Source organism: Corvus kubaryi, unplaced genomic scaffold (assembly GCF_017639235.1).
Source record: "Corvus kubaryi isolate FWS band 111438036 unplaced genomic scaffold, C.kubaryi_AGA036_p1.0 68, whole genome shotgun sequence".
Taxonomy (NCBI): Eukaryota; Metazoa; Chordata; class Aves; order Passeriformes; family Corvidae; genus Corvus; species Corvus kubaryi.
Window position 1 is genome coordinate 20,487,431 of NW_024582056.1, and position 16,771 is coordinate 20,504,201.

Genomic DNA, 16,771 nt, shown 5'->3' on the forward strand with positions numbered 1-16,771 from the left:
ATGGTGTTTTCAAAATGTATGATTACTTCTCTTATATAGAACATGATTTCAGCATTAAACAGATGCACTACTCTAGAGCGTTACGGTGAGAATTTCTTACGTGTACAGCATCATAAATGACAATATAATCTATTGTTTTGCAGTATGAATGTTATACTCATTGACACCACAGGCACTTCACTTCTAAAGAATATTCCCACTGGAGGTAATGATTTTAATTTACCCTCAAGCCTTTTAACTCCATCTCAACAAGCACATGCTAATGTATTTACAGGAAAAGAGAGGTGTAAATGTTCTTTACCAGTGCAGATGCTGCTTTTGGTATCAGACACGCTCTGAAAACAGAGACTGGCACTTCCAAATGGGACAATACATCTAGATAAGAGCTTTCATAGCTCCCAGATTTATCAAGGCCAAAGAATAAAATATGCTTGTAGTCATATAATCAAAACAACACATCAGTGTGGAATGCATGCAGCAAAGAGCTGAAAATTCTAGATAGAGTAAGAAAATTTAGCACTTTTCCAGTTGGGAGCCTGGCAGGTCTCCATCCAGGTGAAAGACTCTAACAATACTTAAACACAAACTTAATTCAACACATGTATCTGGCCTGAGCATACAATTGCTTTATTTAAAAAAAAAAAAATTAAGAAAGCTTCTACCTATTTGCAGAAAAAGAATGTGTCTGTGGCAGCCTACAAAATCTAACATTTCTGTTAATAGAAACCCACATAAACCATACTGAACAGTCAGGTTAAAGTAGTTCAGCACCTCAATTTTTTCACATTTAAGATTGTACAGGTGATAAATATTGCTTGGGAACCTAAATTTTTTGATGCAGGCCTTCAGATTTTTTCTGAATCTTGCCCTTCAATTCAAACAAGAAGAACAAACATATGCAGCAGCACCACAAGGAGCAGGTGGAACTAACAGCATCATCCTACCCCATTCACTTACAGTATTGCTACCCTGTTTTAAAGCTTTTCATCTCAAGAGTTCAACCAAACAAACCCATGTGAGTGCCATTTTGAAGACACTGTAATCAGTCTGGTTTTTTAAATATTAAGAAGAGTTCAGAAAAAAAATTTAGATATAAGAATCAGCTGAAGCAGATTTCACAGAAAACAAAAACTGTGGCACACAAGTCTGGAGTCAGTCAAATGAAAATCTATTTGGGGGATTTCTTAGATTTTGTTTCCTGCATTGATATTCAAGATGTGCAGCTTTACTTACCATTGCTGCCAGGCAAGAAGGATAAGCAGACATCCATAACAAATCCATTTCCAAACTGCAGAATTTCAACACATTTAGCTGGAAAACAGGAACAGACAGTGTTGATCTCATTCACTGTAACTATTACAGTTACACTGCCATTTCCTACTACATTATATAGTTAAAATTTCCCATCCTTTTTTATTTCAAGAATCTGAAACATCTACATTTTTTCAGAAGCCTAAACAATAGTATCATCCTCTGTGTGACCATAAAAATTAATCCAGTTAGTTGAGTTGGAAGATAATACTGAGTATTGCATTTATACAGCTTCACTGTGGTAACACATCAGAAGCAATAAATATAACAAAATATATCCTGTGGCAACAGCCTTCACTGCACAGTAAGCTAAAACTGAATCCATTTGCTACAACAGCAGCTAGAGAGATGAGCAAAAACCTGCAAACATCCCTGAGATCCTGAAAATTACTAAAGTAATAAGCCATCCAGATCAAAATAAACAAGAGGATAGCAGAAAAAAAACCTCTCTACAGAAGAAGAATTAGTCTCTCCATCACTGGAACCCACAACAGCAAGACAAAATGGAAAAGACAGGATTTCATGGGGTTCTTTGGGAGCATCAAAAATGCCTTCCAGAACATGGGACTGTAGATTGGCAACTCCATACTCTCATGTAGGCAAGGCAATATGAAATCTTCGAATACACCAGACAAAGAAGAAACCAGCTAAAGAGATGCAGTCACTATAATTCATCCAGCAAATAACACTTTAAATATCGATTATCTACCCAATTTATTTCTTATGTATTTTAGAATGCTGTTTTCCGGTATTTCCATGCAAGGGCCTAGTTCAACAGAAGGTCAACATTCTACTATCCCAAACTTCATTGGATTCAAGCCAATAGCAAAAATCAAGTGACTAGTTAAACCTCACCTTTCTAATACCAGCATTTATCATTCTACTATGTAATTTTACTTCACACACACGTACAGCTAGTCTGCCTCCACATTACAGAGCAAAACAATGGTTCTGATTATTATAATCTGAATACATATTTAAAAAAAAACAAGTAAATTCAGACCACACATCCCTGATGAAATATGAAGATAAATCATTCTGCAGAACAAATCTGACCCAAGGCTTTCAAAGAGTAATACCGTGCTCTGATGTACTAAAGTCTGAAGAGAAATCAATGTAGTTGCATTACAAGATGTTAGTATTTAATGCTTAATGGATAAGCATTCATCATTCTTATTTAGCCAGTATGTTATCCCTAACATTAAAAAAATGTTACCTTCTGAACCATGCCGAGACCAGATTCTCACAGTAGAGTCAGAGGCTGCAGAAGCTATTAGCAGATTTAAATCAGGTTCATCTGACTGGTAGACAGCATCCACAGCAAAAACAGCTTCTGTGTGGCCTTTGAGAGGAATGCTTTTCACAAGCTGAACACATGAGAAAATTTTACAAAGTTTTAAATTCCAGTAACTTTTGTGCAAGAACTTTTAAAGCCATTTTAGGAAATAAAATGGCTTAATATTGAAAATGAGTTCTATACCTGCAATGGCAGAGGGTCTGCCAAGCTATGCCTAAACTATAGCATATTCCAGGAAACTCAGAGAAGGGATACAGCAGTAATGAATATTAACATGGTAAGATTTTGCTCAAAGCTGAACAGAATTAAATGTTGCCATGTACACTATACAAACCTCACCATTCCTTGAGGAAAGATGGAACAGTGTAGAAGTTAGCAAGAGCAGTTTTCTTTCCTTTTTCTCCTTCTCTTGTCCCTCACCCTAAGGAGCATCTCACAAAAGTCTGGAGACCCTTAGTGAAGGAGATACAGCAGGGAACACAATGGAATAAGCAGCAGCTACAGCAGTGCTAGCAGCAACGTCTAGCATGTTCTCACAAGTCAAAACAGCTTTTTACTCCTTCAAAATGCCAACATGAAAAACAACACTGCTAAATTTAGACTTAATGAATACAGGTGATTCAATTTGCAATCTGTTCCTTATATACACAAAGATCAAAATGAGAAACTTTTAATTTTGCAATCAGAACTTATCCAGCATTTATCCAAATTTTATCATAGACATGTTTGACACCTCTTTCCAAAATACAGCCAGGTAGGCCCCAGTAAGAATTTTTCATTGGTTCAATATAGAACTTTGTTTTTAAGATTTACACTAGTCTAGAACTGCCATTAAAATGTGCACATTTAGCCACATTCTTTTGAAATTATTGCCACATGGCTGTGCACCACATCAGCAGAAAAAGTTTAGTAAGAAGTCTGTACGTTATCTTAAATAAATGCATGAACAGTTATGATGGATCAGGACAAGAAATAACTTATATCTGAGAACCTTCCCCCATCCAAGTAGGTTCATTTCCCCCTACTATGCATTCTCATGCATTTTAAAATGCCAAGACTAATAATCTACTTTGAGAGAGATGATGAAATGGGTTACCTACACAGCCATTCCCAATCCAGTGCCTAATAAGAAAGACTTTAAAAGTTAGATAACAAATTAAGAGTGGTTTTAATCTAAATTTCAGGTCACACTGAAGGCTCTTTCACAAAATATTGCATCTTTTGCCTTACATTTTATGGTACAAATAATAAATTAGCGTGTCTCCTTACTTTTATCCATTTGTCTGACAAAATTAAATTGTTGCACAGATTTTTTTACCTTCATTTTTGTTAAACATCTACCCCAACTCGTATATATTCCGGTAAGACTACCTATATACAAACCCCACACTGTTGCACAGATTGACCAGAAATCACTGGAAATGGATATAAGGAAACAAGGAAGAAGGGTACAGAAAATGCCAACTCAGAATGGGCCTCATGGTTTGAAGGCTTTAAGGTGGTTTAAAGAAAACTGCCAGGTGAGATCAGAAAGCTGATGAGTCAAGAACAGACAAACAGGGTCCTTCAGACACCTAAACAAATCCACTCAATGACTGATTGGGTAATTTCTTTACCAATGCTGATTTGAAAAAGGTGAACTAAAGATTTTATTTATAGCAAAACACAGCAACACACCAACAATTTCAAGGATATACACACGGGGTTCAATTAAAAAAAAAAAAACAAACCAAAAACAGTCAAAGTGAAACAAATAGCGTGAATCAGAAATACAGACAAAACAGATAATTTGTGATACGTGAGAAACTACTGAAGAAGGAGATTTGAAGAGAGGTTACTCCTGCTCACCTGATTATTCCATGTTACTGTATCCTTCCATTCCCAAAGAATAAGTTGTTTATCAGATCCACCAGAAATTAACTCTGTTTCAGAAGCTAAAAAATATGTTTTGGTTAGTTTAGTGTACACTTAACTTTGTAACAGCAACATAAGCAGTTCTGCTGGTTACTACTCACAAAGTATCACTGGTAACCAAAGCCTCCACCAAAATAAAGTATAGTTAATAGGAGTTGCACTGTGCAGAACAGGTTAAGAGCAAAGATACTCCCCAAGAACACATAAAGAGAAAATTCCCAGGACTATTTAAAGTTCTGTATGAAAGTGGTAAAAATACCATTCCAAAAGACTCTCAAATCCAACAGTGTAAATTAATCTTTTGGGTTTTTGTTTGGTCTTTTTGGAACATAGGAAAATAAATCAAGAGAAATCTAAACAAACAGAATTCGAAGCTTCACAAGAAAATTTAATTCTCAAGTTCCCTGAAAATAACTTCTTTTAATCATTTTTAAGAAGAATATGTTTTAGTGCAACCAGTTTAAAGGATGGCAGTTTATATCACTATTAAAAACTAATGTTTGCACCTCAGTACTTCTCAAAAAAAGCAACCAGCACATTACATTAACATTCTAGTCAATGGCCCCATTTCTCTTTTTCAGTGAGTTTCCATAAAGGCCTCAGGACACAAATATGTGCCTATGAACAGTCTGCACCAAGCAATGTTAAATCCTGGAATTGCTATCTAGCAAAAGCCTCACAAGGGTCTCAGACATTTCTATCTATCTAAAGATTATTTTTTTCAGAGCACATGACCTCTATGCAACTTAAGAGCTTTATACTCAGAGATTGCTCAAAAGACATCGCAGATCAGTTTACAAAGTCAAAACACACAAACCTCCAAACCTTCCTGAAGAGACTGGTGGCAGAACAAGCAGCACAAGCCATCAACCTGTGCGAGCTGCTGCAGCCCCAGGCAAACATCCTCCTGGGGTGCCCTTGGCTGTGGGGCCAGGAGCAGAGATCCCCTCACTGACCAGGCAGCTCACCTGGGTTCGGCAGGTCACATTCCTACAGACCCACCTGTCAAAATGAGGCCACACCTCGAGTACTATGTCCAGTTCTGAGCCCCTCAGTTCAGGAAGGACACTGACATGCTGGAGCAGGTCCAGAGATGGGCAATAGAACTGATAAGGGTCTAGAGCACACGTCTTATGAGGAGCGGCTGAGGGAGCTGGGAGTGTTTAGCCTGGAGAAAAGGAGGCTCAGGGGGACCTCATCGCTCCCTACAACCACCTGAAAGGAGGCTGTAGCCAGGTGGGGGTCGGTCTCCTCTCCCAGGTATCAAGGATGAGAGAATACAGTCTTAAGCTACACCAGAGGAGGTTGAGATTGGACATCAAGGAAAATTTCTTTACAGCAAGGGTGATCAGACATTGGAACGGGCTGCTCAGGGAGGTGGTGGTGTCATCGTCTCCGGAGGTATTTAAGGAAAGTCTGGATGTGGTACTTAGTGCCATGGTCTGGTTGACACGGTGGTGTTGGGTCATAGGTTGAACTCGATGATCTCTGAAGTATTTTCCAAACGAATTGTTTCTGTGAAAACCCCTAATGGGAAGCTGAGCTTAAGGCGAGAAGATGCACTGCAAGCGCCGCAGCCCCCTATTTCCTTCAGTGTACAGCCCAGCCCCGCTGCTACCGACCCTCCTCCGACTCCTCTCCCCTGCAAGGGCAGCAGCGCCCGCGGCCCGAGGGGAACCGGCCCCGGCCCCACCGCGGCATCGCACACCCGAGGGGACGGGGGGGTCCAAGGCCGCGCTACTCACCGCGGTCCCGGCGGCGGACCCAGCGCACGCAGTTCACTCTGCCGGCGTGGCCGCGAAGGGCGGCGACCGCCCGCCTCACCTGCGGGACAGACAGACAGCACCGAGTGTGAGGGACTGATCCTGGTCCTGGTCCCGGTCCCACCCCATAGCGCATTAGCTCACCGTCGGGTCGTAGAGGATGACGTCGTGGCAGCTGCCGAAGGCGAGGAGGCCGCCGCGGCCCCAGGCCACGGCGCCGCCGCCCGCGCGGTTGGCGCAGCAGGCGATGTGACAGAGCGACACGGGCGCCGCCATCTTCGCCGCCGCTGCCGCGTGCGCGACCCCGCGCGGCTCCCGTGGCAACGACCCCTCGCGGGGCGGGGCCTGAGGGGGGCGGGGCCTGAGGGGCCGCGGGGCGGCGCGGGCTGGGGTGGCGTGTTTCGGTGCGAAGGGGGCGTTTTTATCCTTATTGCAGCTTTTGCCGAGACCTCAAGGGTTTAAAAAAGTTTAAAAGTTTTCTGTTTGTTGGTTTCTGTGAAAAACGTCCTCCTAGTGTCCAACCTAAATGCCCCCTGGCGCAGCTTAAGGCCGTGCCCTCTCATCCTGTCACTTGTTACCTGGGAGAAGAAACCGACCCCCACCTGGCCACAGCCTCCTTTCAGGGGGTTGTAGAGATCGATAAAGTCCCCCCTGAGCCTCCCTTTCTCCAGGCTAAACACTCCCAGCTCCCTCAGCCACTCCCCATAAGATTTACCCTCTGGACCCTTCACCAATTGGATTCCACCTGAGCTTCGAGAGCTGAGTATCAGAGATCATGTCGGTGTTACCCATTCCTGGGCTGTTTCCATCCCCTGTGAAGCCACCTCCTGATAAGGAATCATGCTTAAATTCACTCTCTGATGTCGGGATGTATTTAATACTAGAGTGTATGATGTCCTAAAATTACTGTCATGGAAAGCATGAGAATTTGCAACTGAGCGATGGCCAGGCTCAATGGCTTGATCTGAATATGTTTGAATACCTCTGCTTTTCAAGGAAAAAAAAAAAGATGAGAACAGAGAAATTAGTGAATTCCATCTGTTAATTTTTTTTTCATTTTTTGATCTATTTACTGCCCTTCCTGCACAGGAAATTCAAATCAAATCAAGAAAAAAAAAATACTGCAGTAGTATTCTAGTTTTACTTGCATGGTCACTGGCCTTGAGAAAAGGGGTCACTACAGAGTATTACACTGTATAGATGTGCTCAAATTGTTTCAGCCACTTGGATTCACAAGTTCAAGGACTTTGCCAGTTTCCAGTAGCCACAGATGCAAACAGCTGCCCCACAGGCTGAATAGGAGTCTCAGCAGGAGCTTTGAGACATCCACTCTGCCTCCAAATGTGCTGCCCGACACATGCAGAAGGCCCCAGAGCAGAAGCCAGGCTGAAGTATAAATGGAGAGCCCTGCAATGAAAGCATGGAAAGGGAGAGAAACAGAGATATGCTTCCTGTCCCCAAATCACACCTAGGATATCCTGAAATAATTGAAACTGAACCAAAAAGCTGGAAAGTCTGGGCTGGAAGGAGAAGCTGGCTTTAATGGGGCTATGCAGGGAATGGGGCAGGAGGTGGGGGCAGGAAAAAACAGCAGCAAAAAGCAAGCAGGCATCCAGAGGAAACACTCTGCATAGCACGTGGAACATTTTGGGCCCTAAACCTCTCCTGCCAGGCCTTTATCTTCCCATGTGTTCTTGAATCCTGGCTGTCGGCAGCACTGCAACCTGACACAAAAACACTGCAGATAGGCACATTTTTTTTCCAGTGGGTATGAGAGGAAGGAAGCTGTGCCTGATCACACACAAGATACAGCCAGAAATGCTAGCTGCTAGGGGAACAAATGGCTCCTTGCAGAAAAATGCATGGGTCCAGTCATCAAAGCATGCCTTAACTGAGGAGTGCTGTCTTGAGCTGCCAAGGATGGCTGTGCAGCAGTCAGGTTGCACAGCAACCCCTTCTCAGCAGGCCTTGCCAGGGTTGGAGTCAGGGCTCCGGCAGAAGGAGATCGGGCACTGCCAAAAAGCTGGGTCATGTTATAGGAGTTGCGTCTGTTGCCGTGGGAACAAAGCTGGCTCTGGCTGTGATTGTAGGCATGAGTGTGGCTTTTCCAAGATGGGTTGGGTGAGAGACTCCTCTGTGACACAAAAAGTTAACTCAAGTGATAGATAACCTGCTCTTTTGCTGTCCTGTAAACAGGAAGACCTGGGGTGCTGCTTGTGTTGCAGAGATTAGGGGTGTGTCATGCCTGAGGGTGCAAGGGCACTGTGGCCCAGTGCTGCAGGGTTTTGTGAGGCTGGTCTTTGCACACCTCAGGGATGTGTGTTTCCCAGCCAGTTTGAGATAGCACATTGTGGAGGGCTGCTAGTGCCAAGTATTGTCAGTGATTGCCTCTTTTCTCCAAAGAAAGGTCTGTCATTGTCACCCCTGTGCCACCCTAAAGCAGTCCAACACCAAGAGAAGTGGGATGAATCAACACAGAATATGGACTTAAAAGTGCCATGAGGAATGCTGTAGCAGCACCATCCATGGCTAAAAAAGCATGGGAGGCTGGATTTATGTCAGGACAGATCAGCCCAGATGATCAGCCCAGATGAGCCTAGTTTTTTACTTTTTGTAAGTATTATGTCTGACCAAGCCCTCATTCAAACAAGACCCTGAGCCTTTGGTCAAACCCAAGAAAGTTTTTTTGTGAATTCTGATGTTACAGGTTCTTCTCTTGAAAACTGAAATATCTGGAGGATATTGTATAAGAAGTTTAGAATATTGGATAATTACAACAGAAAAAATATTCCTTTTAGGAACACATTCTTTATAATGAAATAATGTGATGGTCAGTGATGTTACAAGGACGGAAAAGGACATACGCTGGACTTGTCACCAGCTGCCTGTCTTCATTCACAGCTAACATCCTCATGGAATTAAAATCTCTTGTAGAGGCCCAGAGAAGCTGGTGCTTCCTTCCCCTTAAGAGTGGGTCATCACATCTGTCCTTGTTTTCCTTCATGCTCCCAGAAAATAACTTCTTTATTTTTCAGAAATATATGTAAAAATAATCTCCCTCTTCCCCCCCCCTTTGGTGTAATTTTTGAGACACAGGAAGAGTTGTTCATTGAACATAGAGATGATTGTTATGGAGCCTAAGCAGACAAAGTCACTCCATAGTTTTGTTCATATCTTTTATGTGTCCCAGTTTGGTTCTGCCAATGGAGGTACATCAGCAAACTCTGATAAGGGAGATACTACTTGGACAAAAGTTTTCTTGAGGTTGAAATAAATTTGCCAGTTAGTTAGGCATTGGGAAAACTTCTGTTCAATAGTAATTTAGTAGCAAAATAGTAATTTTGTGTAGTGATTTTGTACAGTAGTAGTAATTTTGATGGTCTACAAGTGAGGTTTTGCAGGCAGAGATGCCTTAGTGCTCTTCATGTGCTCCCCACCCAACTCAGTTATGCCTAGAACTTTATAAGAGAGACCGAGAAAATACAACACAAATCAAAAAGTTACATTTAGTGTTTAATATACGAATCTAACTATGTCTAAACATTGAGATGAAAATATAATAATGTTGCAAATATGTTAAATCAAAGTTTAATGCTTTCTTTTGTTGGGTGAAATCCTGATGTGCAGGAATGTGATAATAGACAGGAGTCATTCCACATGATACTATGAACAGCAGCAATCACATGTTAGGTTTACAGTTTAATTATATGTAGTTTAATTCTACAGAAGTTCAAAAGTTGTTAAATGAGCAAAGCCAATACTCAATGGTTGGGGGCCTTGTTCTTCTTGTAAGTTGTTGAACTTAGCTTGTCTTTCTGTGTCTTCATTGTACACATGCTTATGAAGTAACCCCTAATGAAATTGCCTCATATACAAATTACTGTTTGCTATTTTTACTGCTGTTTGCCTCCAATAGCAACCTGGATGAGTAGTGCCTGGTGAATGAGACAGCTATTCAGTATTTTAATTTCTTCTCATTAGTTATATCAGGGCCCTAGACTTAATTTGTTGTACAGTAGTCTTTTCTGTACAGCACAGAATTATCTTTTTCCTAACAGCCTTCTTTTTTCTTTTCTTTTTTTTTATGTAACTTCTACTGCCACGGCACCTGAATGTCTCAGGAAAAAATTTATGAGTTGCGTTTTTCTTTATAAGATAACACTTAGGCAGAGGGGTATTATTATATTCATTTCCTGGGGTGAATTTCTCCCTAGACCAGAATTCATAATAAAATCACAGACTCATAGAACGGCTTGGGTTGGAAAGGACCTTAAAAATCATCTACTTTCAACACCCTGCCATGGGCAAGGACACCTTCCACTAGACTGTGTTGGCCAGGCCCCATCCAACCTGGATTTGAATACTTCCAGGAGTAGGGCATCCACAGCTTCTCTGGGCAACCTGTTTCAGTGCCTCAGCACCATCACAGTAAAGAATTTCTTCCTAATACCTAACTTAAACCTGCTCTCTTTCAGTTTGAAGCAGTTCCCCCTCTTCCTATCACTACACTCCTTGATAAATAGTCCCTCCCCTATTTTCTGTAGTTTCCACCCACTTTAGGTACTGTAAGGCTGCTCCAAGATGTCCCCAGAGACTACTCTTCTCCAGGCTGAACAACCCTAAATCTCTCAAGCACCATATATCTTTAGGGGCAAAATGCCCTTTGTGGAAAACAGAATAGCATTCACGAGAGTGGCAAGCTATCCACAGCATCCTTTGCATCTGGCTTGGATTGAGAGCATTCAAAACTCGGAAATCAGATTCCAGCCCTGAGACACTTCTGATCCCATGTGCCAAGATATCATCTGAGGGATCAGAGCTGGAGTACTATGAAAATAGATATTGAACAATAGTGTCCAAAACCATAAAGAGTTTAAATAACTTCCCACCTTCACAGAGGATACCCTGTACAACAGCTGGGAACAGCTCCGTTGCTTTTGATATCTTGAAAACAGATCCAGCCTCTTTCTTTTTGACAGCTGTGGGATCTGTGCTGGAAGGCATTCCACTGCATGAGGAATACTAATTTGTGGGTTTGCTAGGATTTCCTTCCCTTGAGCATGCACCTACCAGATTTGCTGCCAGAAGGGATGACCAAGGAGAAGTGTCATTCCCAAAGCTAATAATTGAGTCCATTAAAATTCAGCATCAGACTGTTTTTAACTGCCACTGGAACAATTCTGGAATTGTGGGTCCTGCATTCAATAAAAGTTAATATTTCTAGTGTATCTTGAGTATAATGTAAGCCTGGGGCATCCTTTCCAAATACATTTCTCAAGATAGAAAAGCAGATATTGTTACTTGAATAGATTTAATTTAAAGTGTTTAAAGTACGATTTTAGAAACAATTTCTCCTTTAATTCATCTCACTGAAGACTGAATGATGTTGGTGAAAGAAGTTGAACTGAACAAATCTTAGCTATAACTATTTCCATTTTTCTTGAAGGCTGTATTTTTAGTATTCTATGAATAGCTTAAATCCCCTCTGCCTAAATGGATTTCTGATTTTCTAAAGAAAAAAAACCCTAATTATTTAGAAATATAATTCAAAATTAGTTCTCCAAACAATGACTGTAATTGCTGGCTGAAAGAAATTCCACATAAAGTCTCTCTGATATTCTTTTTTTTAAAGGAAGACCTAAGACAAACATGACCTAGAAAATTACTTGGGAAAAAAAAACAGAGAAAAAGAATGAAACAGCTTGTCACATAATCAAACTGATTATGCATTATGTTTTTGAAACAGAAGCTCTAAAAAGAGACATGATAATGGGCATTCATTCCAGAGGGTGTACGTGAACAAACACACATGCACACACACACAAAAGTACGTGGAAATGCCAGCTGTAATAATTAAAATAATATTTTACACTTAAATTCTGTATTAGCAGCAGTTCTAGTAGGACTTGTATAGGCTATTGTTTCACACCATAGAATAATATCTCCCAAACCCAAAAATAAATTTTGAAATAATCTCCTGATGCATGTTTCAATGCTCATTTAAAAACCCCAAACCTAACATGTTGAGTTAATACCAGTTGGTGGTTTATTTGTACACACACATATTTATACATGCAGCCTCATCCACTGCATAGATATTTAAAATGGGTTTGATCATGAAGGGGTTTTGTACAAGTTACATTATCTCCAGAAGGATATGCCTGATCCAAAGCCTTCAGCAATCAGATTCCCAGTATTTGATGAGGTGCTGAATCAGAGGTCTGGTTACCAACACGGGGAGCCGGCAACCTTTTTTATCTGTATGAAAATGCCATACCTCCTTGCTCTTTGTTACTGTCTCACTCCCAGTAACTTGGTGAGAACAGGTAGGAAAACTAATAACCTTCTATCCTGCAGGTCTGAAGCTGCTGAGGGTTTCAGCTCGGGGGAAGTACAAACAGCATTACAAGTTTGTGTGAGGAAATCCCCATTCCCAATGCTAAGTTCTCAAAGCAAATGTCTGCTGAGTCTCACAGCTGCAGAGAAAAGAGGAACATGACACAGCATATCCTATGCTCATACAGCAACCTGCTTGTGTTAGGTGGAACTTCCTCTCTAGGAAAGATAATGAAAAACTCTCTCATTTTTGTGGAAATACAGTTTCCTTTTTAAAATGGGGGTTTTTTTTTTTTTTTTTTTTTTGTTGGGTTGCGTTTATTTTGTTTTTTTATTTTTTCACTATTGGTGCATATTGGTGCACAAAGTTTATGTAGTAGACAACAACTTCTATACAGAATTTGATGAACTGCTTTACCACACGTTATAGATGAAGTTGTGAGAAGGAAAGGCTTGAACCTGTCCCACCACAGTGGCCACAAAGTCAACGGTGCCATTCAAGTTGGAGTTGGCATCACAGGTGACTGTGTTGTTTTTCCCTTGTCACCCACAGCAGGACACAGCCCAGTCAGATGCCATAAGCCACAGAGAAGAAATAAAAAATACTTTATTTTAAAAGGGGGAAATGTGCTTTCTGTTTGATGTGGCTCAGCTTAAGTGCCTCAGAGGAAGACTTCATACCACACTAGCATTAAGAAAACATTGTTAACAAGAAAGGTATTTCCTACAGGGGTATAAGACTGAATAATAGTTGACGGTAAAGAAAGTTAGAAGGGAAAAATACTGATTGAGTGAACATGAGGAAAAAAAAATCCCACTGATAAATCAGTTAAAGTATACCAGATTAGGCAATTGCAGTGTACTGAACAGGAACTTCTAATACCTCTTCAGATTTAAGGTAGTGAGATCTGCTTTGCACCTAAAGCTGGAGTTCAGCCTCCTTCTTCTGCATAATAATTCTAAAAAACATACACTTTGGACATCGAGTTAGTATTTTGATACTTAAAATTAACTCACTGGATAAAATAAGAAAAATGAAAATGAGTTTGCATAAGAAAAACACCATGAAACAGAAAGAACATGAAATATGAAAATATAAAAAGCTGCATCATCTTAACAATTTAGGAAAACACATACAACATACAGCTCAAGCTGGCATTTCCAAGCACATTACTTTTAACTCTCACACACTAAAGTGTTTTGAGGCAAGGTATTTTGTCTACATTTCCAGTCAGAAATAGAACCATTTAAAGAAGTAAAATACTGAAGCAGGGATGTCTGGAGAATCAGGACAAAGGCAATCTCTGCACCAGTGAGCCTTACAGAACATTCTGCAAATAGCTTTGCATGAAAGAACCAGGCAGAAGGGGCATCTACCAAAAGCACGCAGTGCACACTGAAATTCACTCATGAGAATCAAACTTCTGCACACTCAGCAGTAGTAACACTCAGAGAGTAGATGCTTACCTTTCATGCTGCATTAATTGTCAACAAAACCAAACTTACACCAGGCTAGAGTAAATTTTTACCTCATTTTGAGTGCATGAAAAATTCTCATTTCACCAAGGAATATTGTCAAGGTAAATTGCAACATGCCTCATAGTTCCTTCACCAGTTCTTCTGTTTCTTCCATCCAAAAGTCCATCATCCATGTAATCAGGAATTGCAAAACTTTGCTTTTGCCAGGCTTTCCCTACAGTCCAAGACATGGAGAGCTACATCCTCCTGGTTATACATACGAATTGTGGGGAAAACAGGTTGGAGAAAGAGATCTGGGAATTTTGACTTGATTGATGGATGGCAATTTGGATATGAGCCAGCAATGTGCCCTGGGCCAGCCGCATCTTGGGGTGCATCGTGCACAGCATCGCCAGCCAGTTGAGGGAGATGATGATCCTGCTCTGCTCTGCACTGGTGCAACCTTACCTTGAATACTGAGTGCAGTTTGGGCACTACAGTGTAAGAAGAATATCAGACTATTGGAGTGTGTCCAGAGAAGGCAACCAAGCTGACAAAAGGTCTTGAGGCCAAGACTTTAAGGAGTGGCTAGGGTCACTTGGTTTGTTCAATTTTGAGAAGGCTGAGGGGTGGCCTCATTGCAGTCTACAGCCTCCTCAAGGAGGGCAGTGGAGGAGGAGGTGCTGAGCTTCTCTCTCTGGTGACCAGCAATAGGACATGAGAAAATGGAATTAAGCTGTGTCAGGGGAAGTTCAGATTCTTCACTGCATTGGTGATTGGTCACTGGAACAGGCTCCCCCAGGGAAGTGGTCATGGCTTCAAGCCTGTCAGAGTTCAAGAAGTATCTGGATGATGCTCTTAATTATATGGTGCAATTTTGGTTAGTCATGAGAAGAGCAGGGAGTTGGACGCAATGATCTTTATGGGTCCCTTCCAACTTGAGATGTTCTATGATACTTTTCCTATTCTGTCATTACCTTCTAGAAGTTTTCTTTCCCTTTTCATATCCTTTTCTCTCTCCTATTCACTTCCCTGTTGCATTAACTTCTTCACTGAGTGTTTTGCAGAATGCATTGTGTTCAAAGTGCTGGCAATCCTCAACATCCCTGTTCTACTGGGCCTTGTACATAGGGCTTGGCCAGCCCATTCATAAGTGTGAGCAGCCCTATGTAGGAGCCATCCCACACCAGCCTGAGCTGCACTGGTGTCTGTGGGATGGAGATAACCTTCCAAGCTGTTGAAAGACTGTCTGTTAGCTAGACAGCCTGCTCAGATAATCTGTAACTTACCAAATGGTTGAGAAAGGTGACTTTTATGTGGATCAGGGGGTGGAGCACAGCTCTTCTTCCTGGGAGAGGGCTGTCCATGGAGGAGTGAGTGATTAGCTCAGTTGTTTGGAGCATGATGCTAATAACACCAAGGTCACTGATCCCCATATGGGCCATTCACTTAAGAGTTGGATTCCATGATCCTTCTGGTCCCTCCCAACTCAGACTATTCTGTGTGATCATATTTCTCTGTGACCCCAAGCACTGTCACTGTAACCCCAAGCAGGTGCAGGTGGGTGCTGGGCTGCCTGCCCAGCAGGGTCCTTGGGCTGTGCCAGGCTGCACAGCTCCTCTGCCTCCAGGGTCACCTCACCTTCATCACAGTCAGAGCTGCCTGCAGGCATCTCCCACACCATACCAGCAGCTTTGCCTCCTATGTGGCCTTGCCTGTATCTAACCATGCAGCAAAAAGTTCTGTGAGCATCCTTTGGGAACAGAGTTTTCTTGTGAGAAAATCCTATATTAGCTCAGAGAATCAAAACAGGGAGAATGGGAGAATGTCTCTTCATGGACAGGGTCTGCTCTGCATGGAATTCCTTGGGGAAATCCATCTGGCTCCATCTGATGCTGCATGAGCACAAGAGTGCTCAGCAGCTGAAGGGATATAAAATGTACTCGCTGTATATATATTCCTCTAATTTTCTTATTGTACAAAACCTGCTATTTTATGAAGTTGTTTGTTTTCTAACCTTTCTTGTTGATATTCATAAGAAGCCCTGCTCTGTGTCTTTCCCCCTTCACCTCACCCCCTCCCCAGTGCAGAACAACCTTCTCTGCCTTTTCCCCACCGCAGGTGTAACCCTGCCCTCTAAGCCCATCACCCCTCTGCACCACTAGCTCACTTCCCATCTCACAGCCCTGAGAGCCAGGCCGTAGAAAGACTTTGGCATGCCCATGAAATGGCATAAAGTTCAGGTACAGAGGGCTGAAAGATTCTGTCACCCACCTCAGTGTGTTTGCACATTTATATTTCTCATACTATGACATATCCCTTAAAAACAAAAAAGGTGCTATAGAGGTTGAGAGATCTGCACTGAAGAGTTGCATACGTGCCTCATGCAGAAAGCAGCTAAACCAAGCTGAGGAGCTGCGCATCATCCCCAGACTGTTCATGTGCTTAATGCTACCAAGTCACCCAAAAACATACAGCAAGCAAGCAAGGCAAAGGGGAGCTGCTGAGATGACTTCTACTTGCACACTTCTCTGCTTTTTGTTTAGAACTTTGTGAGACTGGCTTTAAATTATTCTGGTTTTAATGGCCTTTTCCTTGGTTTTTTTTTCCTGACTGTCATTAGTCATTACCTGACTTGGAAGTGCTCAGGATCTGGGGAAGCCAAGGCATTTTGGTTCAGCTGTCAGGTGAG

General features: G+C 41.8%; 1 protein-coding gene across 2 annotated transcripts in view; it reads right to left on the bottom strand.

Annotated features, from left to right (window-relative positions):
• The window catches only part of ELP2 (elongator acetyltransferase complex subunit 2), a 39,797-nt gene extending 33,209 nt beyond the window's left edge, over positions 1-6,588 (bottom strand). For both annotated transcript variants that reach the window (XM_042048763.1, XM_042048762.1), the window contains exons 1-5: positions 6,430-6,588; positions 6,268-6,346; positions 4,457-4,542; positions 2,528-2,678; positions 1,234-1,311 (exon numbers count right to left, since the gene is read on the bottom strand). In XM_042048763.1, coding sequence (XP_041904697.1) covers positions 1,234-1,311; positions 2,528-2,678; positions 4,457-4,542; positions 6,268-6,346; positions 6,430-6,561 — 526 coding nt within the window. In that variant the 5' untranslated portion in view covers positions 6,562-6,588. The remainder of the gene's footprint in view (positions 1-1,233; positions 1,312-2,527; positions 2,679-4,456; positions 4,543-6,267; positions 6,347-6,429) is intronic.
• Between the last annotated feature and the right edge of the window lie 10,183 nt (positions 6,589-16,771).